Here is an 8,585-nt window from a genome sequence, read left to right on the forward strand (position 1 = left end):
GCCTCGCACCAGCACCCAGGGCCTCCCACAGCCCCACACCAGCACCCAGGGCCTTACACCAGCACCCAGGGCCTCATACGGCCCCGTACCAGCACCCAGGGCCTCGTATGGCCACGCACCAGCACCCAGGGCCTCACACCAGCACCCAGGGCCTCACACCAGCACCCAGGGCCTCACATGGCCCCACACCAGCACCCAGGGCCTCACACCAGTACCCAGGGCCTCATACGGCCCCATACCAGCACCCATGGACTCGTATGGCCATGCACCAGCACCCAGGGCCCCACACCAGCACCCAGGGCCTCACACCAGCACCCAGGGCTTCGCACGGCCCTGCAGCAGCACCCAAGGCCTCACACCAGCACCCAGGGCCTCGCACCAGCACCCAGGGCCTCGCACGGCCTTGCACAAGCATGCGCAGCCTTGTGGGGTTTGCACAAGCACACATGGCTTCGCACAGCCTCATACTGGTGGGGTATGTCCCCATAGTGGTGCCGATGGTGGTTCCATACTGGGGGAGTGTGCACCTGTACTGGTGCAGGGAGGCTCCGTACTGCGATTGATTCCCCAGTACTGGTGTGGGGACCCCCATGCTGGGATGGGTGCCCCCGTATTGATGGAGGAGGGTTCATACTGGGATGGGTGTTTCCATATTGGTGCACGGAGGTTCATACTGGGACCAGTGCCCTCATACTGGGATGTGTGCCCCTATGCTTGCTGCTGGGGAGGGCTCATACTGGGATGGGGTCCCCCATACTGGTGCAGGGAAGCTCCATAGTGGGACAGGTGCCCCTGTACTGGTGCAGGAGGGCTCCATACTGGGACAGGTGCCCCCATACTGGTGCAGGGAAGCTCTGTACTGGGATGCATGCCCACATACTGGTGCAGGCAGGCTCCATACTGGGACAGGTGCCCCTATACTGGTGCAGGCAGGCTCCATACTGGGACGTGTGCCCCCATACTGGTGCAGGGAAGTCTCCATACTGGGACAGGTGCCCACATACTGGTGCAGGGGGGCTCCATACTAGGACAGGTGCCCACATACTGGTGGAGGCAGGGCTCCATACTGGGATGTGTGCCCCCGTACTGGTGCAGAGGGGTCTCCGTACTGGTATGGATACCCCATAATGGTGCAGGGAAGCTCCATACTGGGATAGGTGCAGTACTGATGCAGGGGCTCCATACTGGAACGTGTGCCCCTATACTGGCTGGGGCAGGGCTCATACTGGGATGGATGCCCCCATACTGGTGCAGAGGGGCTCCGTACTGGGATGGATGCCCCCATACTGGTGCAGGGAACCTCCATAGTGGGATAGGTGCCCCAGTACTGATGCAGGCAGGCTCCATACTGGGACGGGTGCCCCTATAGTGGCTGGGGAGGGCTCATACTGGGATGGGTGCCCCCATACTGGTGCAGGAGGGCTCCAGACTGGGATCAGCGACCCCACGGTGGACACCCCCCCCCCCCGCGCATGCGCGCTCTCTCCCGGCGCCCAGCCCCTTGGGTGCGCATGCGCGGGCAGAGAGCGGCGAGGGCGGGCAGTGCGCATGCGCACGAGGACCCGCCCTTACCTCGTCCAGACCCCGCCCACCAGCGGTCCCCCACCCGGGATGTTCACGCGCATGCGCAGTGCCGGACACGCCCCTCAGCCCCACCACAGGGTGGGGCCGTGGGCCCCGCCCCTCGGCCGCCCGGCGCATGCGCACTGATGGGGAGCCGCGCCCAGGCGGGGCTCCTCTTGTCGTCACGACGGGGCGGGGCCTACAGGCCCCGCCCACTGCCTCGCGGGCGGGGCGGGGCCGCAACGCCCCGCCCGGCACGCACGGTGGGCGTGGCCTCGGCGAGGGGGCGGGGTCTGCGGGCAGCCACCTCCTTTCCGCACTGTGCGCCTGCGCCGGCAGCGGAGGGGGGCGGGGCGAGGCTTAGGCTCCGCCTCCCTCTTCCGCCCGCGTCGTCGTCATAGCGACGGCGGCTGCGCGGCCTGCGGGGAGGCTGCGGCGGTGCGGGGGGGCCGCGAGGGGCTTGGGGGGGCTCCCTGAGGGGGCTCCCTGAGGGGGGAGGGTCTCGTTTTTTTGGGGAGGGGGGGGGGGTCTCTTTTTGGGGGATGGGGTTTGAGGGGGGGTCTCTGTTGGGGGAGGGGACGAGGGGGTCTCTTTTTGGGGAGGGGGGGTGTGAGGGTCTCTTGGGGAGTGTAAGGGGGTCTCTTTTTGGGGGGGGTCAGGGGGGTCTTTTTTTGGGGAGGGGGTGTGAGGGGGTCTCTTTTTAGGGGTGGGGGGCAAGGGGGTCTCTTTTTTGGGGATGAGGTTTGAGGGGGGTCTCTTTTTGGGGAGGGGGTGAGAGGGGGTCTCTTTTTGGGGAGGTGAGGGGGGTTTATTTGGGGAGGGGGTGTGAGGGGGTCTCTCTTTTGGGGGTGGGGGGTGAGGGGGTTTCTTTTTGGGGGGGTGAGGTAGTTTCTTTTTGGGGGGGTGGGGGGCGAGGGGGTTCTCTCTTCTTGGGTATGAGGTTTGAGGGGGTCCCTTTTTGGGGAGGGGGTGAGAGGGGGTCTCTGTTTTTGGGGGAGGGCAAGGGGGTCTCTGGGGGGGAGTGTGAGGGGGGTCTCTTTTGGGGGTGGGGGTTGAGGGGGGGGTCTCTTTTTTGGGGGGGTGAGGGGGTCTCTTTTTGGGGGTTGGGGGGTGAGGGGGGGTCTCTTTTCTTGGGGGGTGAGCGGGGGAGTGGTCTCTTTTTTTGGGGGGGGGGGGGAGTGGGGGAGCTGAGCCTTTGAGGTGTTCCTGAGCCGGGTGCCTCCTTTGGCAGGGTGCTGGGGGAGCTCTCCCTGAGGGGAAAGGTCTCTGGGGTGGGGGCTGGACCCCTGGGGGGGCTTTTCTGACTTGGGGGGGGGTCTCTGTGTGTTGGGGGGTTCCCTAAGGGGTGCCGGGGGAGGGGGTCCCTGCTGGGGGGGCTGCCTGCGGGCTGGCTTCTTCCCCTTGTGCGTGTATTTCAGGGCCGGGTCTCCCAGCCTGCCAGAAAACGTCCCTAACGGCCCGCGTCCCCGTTGCAGGCACAGCAGCGATGGGGGCTGCGCTCTCCCTCTCCGCCGGCAGCGCTGCCCCCCGGCAGCAGAGGAAGGCTGGCGGCGATGACGACAACGACGACGACGACTTGCTCGACAGCCGGGACCGCAAGGAAGACATCGCCAAGTTCCCCTACGTGGAATTCACGGGGCAGGACAGCATCACCTGCCCCACCTGCCAGGGCACTGGCTGCATTCCCACAGGTGACCGCTCCCCTCGCGCCTAAAACCAAAAAAAACCAACAAAACAAGCGGGCATAAATGTTCCTTATTTAAGAAGTGATCTCTGCCTTGGTTATCGCGTTCCTTTCTCTTTCCAGAACAGGTAAACGAGTTGGTGGCTCTTATACCCTACAGCGACCAGCGGCTCCGCCCGCAGAGAACGTAAGTGTGTAGTAAGAGTGACTACACCTCTGGGAGGAGCAGACAGGGCTTCTTTTTTGTCATGTAGTACCAGAGCTAAACACTTTACACAGTCTCCGGCCTTTCCTTCACCTACTGGCTTGTTTTCACCGAAGCATGCTAACAAATACAACTTTTAGCTTTTAAATATTTCCTGTTAAATCCTGCTGTAGGGGTGAGCATGGAAACAGTCATCCTACTCACGCCCGCCGTCCCTGTGCTCTTTACTGAGGGTTTTAGAAAGAAACCGCCTTACCGACAGCAAAAACACACGCTGTGAAAGCACCACGGGGGCAAGAATGCTTCTTGAAGCAGTTTGCTTTTTGGTAATGAGTAGCTAAAGGGTGATCGGTTTTGAGCAATTTCAGATATCGAAAATGTTAGGGCAGCGCTTCTGGGCCCCTTTCAGGGAAGAACAAATAGGTGGTTTTTTTTGCTGGCTAGGCTGGGTTTCAGCTGCGCGGCGTCTCACGGTTGCAGATGTTCGGGCAAAAGCTGTGACCCCCTTTCCTGCCTCTTCCAGGAAGCTCTACGTCCTGCTGTCGGTGCTGCTCTGCCTTCTGATATCAGGGCTGGTCGTTTTCTTCCTGTTCCCCCACTCCGTCCTGGTGGATGACGGTGGCATCAAAGTGGTTCGAGTCTGGTTTGACAAGAAGAACTCTGTTGTCATTCTTGCCATCACGGTACAGTTTTTCTGCCCCTCTGTTCCCGAGGGAACGAACCCCGTGCCGAGCCGACCAGAAGGTCGCTGCTACCCGTCTCCCCTTTCTCCGTCCAGGCCACCTTGCGGATCAGGAACTCCAACTTCTACTCGGTGACGGTGACCAGCCTGACCAGCCAGGTGCAGTACATGAACACCGTGGTGGGGAGCCAGCAGATCACCAGCGTCTCCAGCATCCAGCCCCTGAGCGACAAACTGGTATTTGTCTTTCTGTACGCTTGTAATACGTATTACAAGCATCACTAAATCGTGTGAAACCTGTGCGGTATTACGAGTTACCTGGAATATGGTCGGGCTATACCTTAAAGCTTTGCTTAGCAAATACTCTCATGGCTACAGTAGGCTGGGCTCTGTGCACGCCAGCTGAAATGTAATAAGATGGAAAATCCACCCCTTTCAGGCTCTTTGAGTGTGTGATCTGCATGTGGATGTGTTTTTCTTTTACAGGTGAATTTCACGGTGAAGGCGGAGATGGGAGGACCTTTCTCTTACGTGTAGTGAGCATCCACCGTTCTTTGTGTATGGCTGGGGAGTGGGAAGGTTTCGGCTGCTTTAATTAGCATTTGCTCGGGAAACTACCAGCTTTCTGCTAACTCTCTGAAAAGCAACTGCTTGCTAGAAATTACTTGAAAGGCCGCCCTGTCAGGATGTTGTGACGGGGTTTTGGACGCTGTCTTGAATTGAGTTAGCACCGAGGGGAAAACAACATCAGAAGATACCGAGAAGCGGGCTGCTTAGCCTATCTATGCTGACCCATTTCTTTGGTTTGGTCTCTTCCAGTTTCTTTTGCACGTTTCCCAAGGTGAAGGTGCATAACATAGTCATCTTCATGAGGTAGGCTGCTTTCTGCTCTGCTCCTGACTCAAAAAGGGAATTGCTGCCACAGCAGATCAGGGTGCACGAGGAAAATCCTGCTTGGCAAGCACCCCAGCCTGGTTCCCTGTGTCAGCTTTAATCCAGACCAGTTGACACAGTCGGGTAAAATGTGAGGCAGGGAGGAGAGGACACCGGATTGCTCTAAACTCAGTTCCCATGTGATGGGTGGCGTGGGGCCGCACTTGCCAGCTCCCTGCAGTGAGCAGTCCTGGGCGCGCTCGCTGAGTGAAAATCTGAGAGGATCCGCAGCTTTTGAGGGTGGGAAGAGGAGTTATGTGACGAACGCAGGCTGCTGATTGCTTTAATTTAATAGAGGGGGTCTCTGCCACTGGTCCTGTCCCCGCTAAGCCGCTCTCCCCTCCCTCAGGACATCGGTGAAGCTCTCGTACATCGGGCACGTGACGCAGAGCGCTTTGGAAACCTACCACTACGTCGACTGCAGCACCAACTCCACGGCTGCCCCGGATCCGCTGCCTCTGCCAGCCCCCTCGACGCAAGGCGCTGCCGAAGCCCAGAGCAAGCCCTGAGCTCGCTGCCGCTGTTCCCTGTGAGTGCGGAGGGGTTCCCCCTGTGAAATCTGTAGCTGTAGAAAGGACTGGACACTTTCAAACGGAAGCAGAAGGGATTGTGACTGACTTTGGGGGATACCTGAAAGCTCTGGGTCCCTCTTGCACTCTTTGGCATGCAGCTGGGCTGCACTGCTGGCCTGTCCCCCAAATCCACTTCGGGTGTTGCTCATGTGCAGGCAGACGGGTCCCTTCCAGAGTAAGGGGCCTGCCGGGCCTGCCTTCCTCCCCAGTTCCAAAGAACTGGGTTTTGGGTAGGGAAACTGGACTCTCAAGCTCTGTGCTTTGTGGTCCAAGGATCTGGAGTTGAGTTTTGCAGCTGTTCTGAAGCTTAGCGCTGTTCCTAGTCCTCCCAGAGCAAACTGACGAGTTCTGAGCAATTAATTTACTCCAGTTTTGCTCAGTGGCAGTGTGTCACTGGCATGTTTCAAAGCAGAACTTGATTTAAAAAAAAAAAAAAAAAGGGATGAAGCTTTGCCAGGAAAGCACAGGCAAGGCGTTCAGGCTTTCACCTGTGTAACTTGCACTAGGAGGAGGAAAAGGAGCTGAAAGCAGCAGGGCACGCTTTCTGCCTTGCACAGATTTTGCTTTCTGGCAGCTGAGGCCGCCTGCAGCGACCCGACACCAAACGCCGCGGCCCTATTGAAGGCGGCTGCTCGGTGTGCACGGGGCCTTCGGCAGCTGGGGGGGTCTCTGGTGTTTTGAAGCTGGGGAATGCACAGCTCAGTGCTGCTTTGTACTCGTGCCTGCTGCAGATTTAAACTGATTTGGTGGAAGGTAGGGGGGGGAGTTTCTTGTTTCAAAGGCTCACCTCGCAGGAGCCAGGCAGTCCCGAAGGACGGTAAAGCAAATAAATCCGACGTGAAAGCTCAGCCCGCCGCAGTTCTTCTGCAGGCTTCTCGCCCCGTTTGCAGCTTGGAGGGTTTCATTCTGCTTCTGCCCTTTGTAGTTCTTCTGGAACCCCATCACTGCAGCCCCCCGCGTTTCCTCTCTGCACGCACCTACGCCTTTCTCCAGCCCTCTGTCGGAAGCGAGCGCGTGGAAGCAAGGCGCAGGCAAAAGCTGTAAGGGAAGGGGGGGGCTCTGGTATTTCTCAATGAAGGACGCTTTGTTTTGGGAGAGTGTGAAATAAAAATACCCTCTTGTTTTCTAAGAGGTGGCGTTTTTGCCTCCAGACTTTCTAGAACTAAATTATTGAAGCGGGGTTGTGCTGTGCCGCGTGGTGTCACCTCGCTGGACGTGAGGAAATGCTGTGACCTGTGGCGATCCAACTTTCTCCTAGAGAGCGCTCTGTGCGGTGACTGGCATCGTGCCGTCTCTTGCCCAAAAGCACCTCGTCTCTCGCTGATGATTTTGGGAAACGAGGGCCGAGAAACTCGAGAGGTGAAGCCGTGGTGCCCTCGGGGTGCCTCCGTTCCCACATGGGACAGCAGGGACAGGATTCACAGCCCCGCGCTGTGACTGTCACGCTGCCCCTTCCCCGGTCACGAGCCTCTCACACGACTCGGGTAAAACCCCCGTTCACTTCTCATAATTATGACGAGCTGAGTTTTCTTTGAGGAAGAGGAGGAAATGGCCTGCTCTGCCCTTATCCAGCTTGCTTCCTGCCGCTCGGCAGCCTTGCAGCGCCTGGTCCGGGCTAACTTGGTGTCCTCGCGGGTGGCAGAGCCCCCTGCTCCCCTCTTCGTGCTGCAGATAACCGAGGCTCCTTAAAATCAGAGCTGCTTTTAGCTGGGAGGTTTTGGGGGGCTCGCTGGGTGCCTGCAGGAACCCAAATCCTGCTGCTTGGCTGAGCAGGAAAAGCGCTGGTGCGACCGAGAGCCAGAGCACTGATAATTGGGGGTGCCCTCCGGGTCATGTGGCAAAGCACTTGGCCTTTTAAAGGGCATTTATTTTGAAAATCCTTCTTAATCCTCCAATCCCTTTTAATGAATTTCTTCTGCCAAATTTTTTTTTTAAAGATCCCAGCCCTGGGAAGCTGCCTTCGGTGCTTTAGCAGGAGGGGCGGCTGCTGCGGTGCCAGCTGTGAGCGTTTAAAAGTGAGGTGAGGGCCCCGAAGTAGCATTTTTAAAGGGGTTTTTCATCCTTTAAAGTCATAATTTCTCTTAATGAGGCTGCGGTGCCCGTGCTGTCGACTGAGGAGAAAGGCTGGGGTTTTAACAAAAGTACTGTCATGAAACCTGCAGCCCCTGAGCCAGCAGCTGCCCGGTGCGTCCTGCTCATAAAGCTCGAGCACCGTTTGCAACTCTTGGGGGGTCAGTGGGCTAATTTTCTTTAAGATAGTTAAAAAAAGAAAAATAAATCTGGGGCTTTTCCTCTAATTAGCGAGCTGCTTAAGAGCAGCATTTACATGCGTAGCTTTTTACGAAGCCCTAAAGGCAGAGCTGTTTTTACAAGTCAGGGTGCGCGCCCTGTGGCTGTGAACGCCTCCACCATCAGCAGTGCAAAAATCTCCCCTTAAATGGTGTTTCTGCGTGTCCTAAAGGGGACGAATTCCTTGGGGACGAGGGGAAGGGGTGTCAGGGGGCTGAGGAATTAGTCCCTGCACCTGGTTTTTGACAGAAATGGCGGAATTATTCACCTCCCAGGACTCCATCCACCCACAAACCTCTCCCTGCTCAGCCCCTGGCTCTGGCTGTGCTGACCTGCGCCGGACATGGCCTCAACCTCCCCTTCCCCACTGGTTTTACTGGTTTCCTCCAACTGGTGTCCCTAAAACCCGGCCCTGGAAGGGAGAGCGCTTGCCTCAATGCTCCCCAGCGCTGTTTTGGGGTGCAGGGGGACGAGCAAACCCCAAAAACCGGGCTGCTGTGTTCGTGCCTGGTGCTTTCAAGATTCGTCACTTGAAATATTTTTTCCCCTCCTTTTTTTTGAAGGTTTTGTGTTGTTATTTTATTTTTTTTCCCCTTTATATGAGGTATTCTCAACCCAGAGAGTCTGAGATTTGACCTTAAACCCTTAACGGCTGCA

General features: G+C 57.8%; 1 protein-coding gene across 2 annotated transcripts; it reads left to right on the forward strand.

Annotated features, from left to right (window-relative positions):
* Nucleotides 1-1,855: 1,855 nt before the first annotated feature.
* TMEM106C (transmembrane protein 106C) lies at nt 1,856-6,768 on the forward strand. 2 transcript variants are annotated; one of them, XM_066985544.1, is made up of 9 exons: nt 1,856-2,001; nt 3,039-3,254; nt 3,371-3,434; nt 3,976-4,135; nt 4,231-4,371; nt 4,621-4,670; nt 4,954-5,007; nt 5,417-5,596; nt 6,565-6,768. In XM_066985544.1, the coding sequence occupies exons 2-8, from the start codon at nt 3,050-3,052 to the stop codon at nt 5,574-5,576; spliced, it is 834 nt and encodes a 277-aa protein (XP_066841645.1). In that variant the 5' UTR covers nt 1,856-2,001; nt 3,039-3,049; the 3' UTR covers nt 5,577-5,596; nt 6,565-6,768. The 2 variants fall into 2 exon arrangements, with proteins under 2 accessions (XP_066841645.1, XP_066841644.1); XM_066985543.1 differs by having other exon boundaries at nt 5,417-6,768.
* Nucleotides 6,769-8,585: the final 1,817 nt, after the last annotated feature.

The sequence above is a fragment of the Anser cygnoides genome, chromosome 32 (genome assembly GCF_040182565.1).
Source record: "Anser cygnoides isolate HZ-2024a breed goose chromosome 32, Taihu_goose_T2T_genome, whole genome shotgun sequence".
NCBI classification, from domain to species: domain Eukaryota; kingdom Metazoa; phylum Chordata; class Aves; order Anseriformes; family Anatidae; genus Anser; species Anser cygnoides.

Excerpts from the sequence above, each read along its gene's own strand:
- TMEM106C (XM_066985543.1), top strand. The coding sequence starts at position 3,050 with ATGGGGGCTGCGCTCTCCCTCTCCGCCGGCAGCGCTGCCCCCCGGCAG. Across the intron at positions 3,435-3,975 it reads CGGCTCCGCCCGCAGAGAAC|GAAGCTCTACGTCCTGCTGT; the intron begins GTAAGTGTGTAG and ends TGCCTCTTCCAG. Across the intron at positions 5,008-5,416 it reads AACATAGTCATCTTCATGAG|GACATCGGTGAAGCTCTCGT; the intron begins GTAGGCTGCTTT and ends CCCCTCCCTCAG.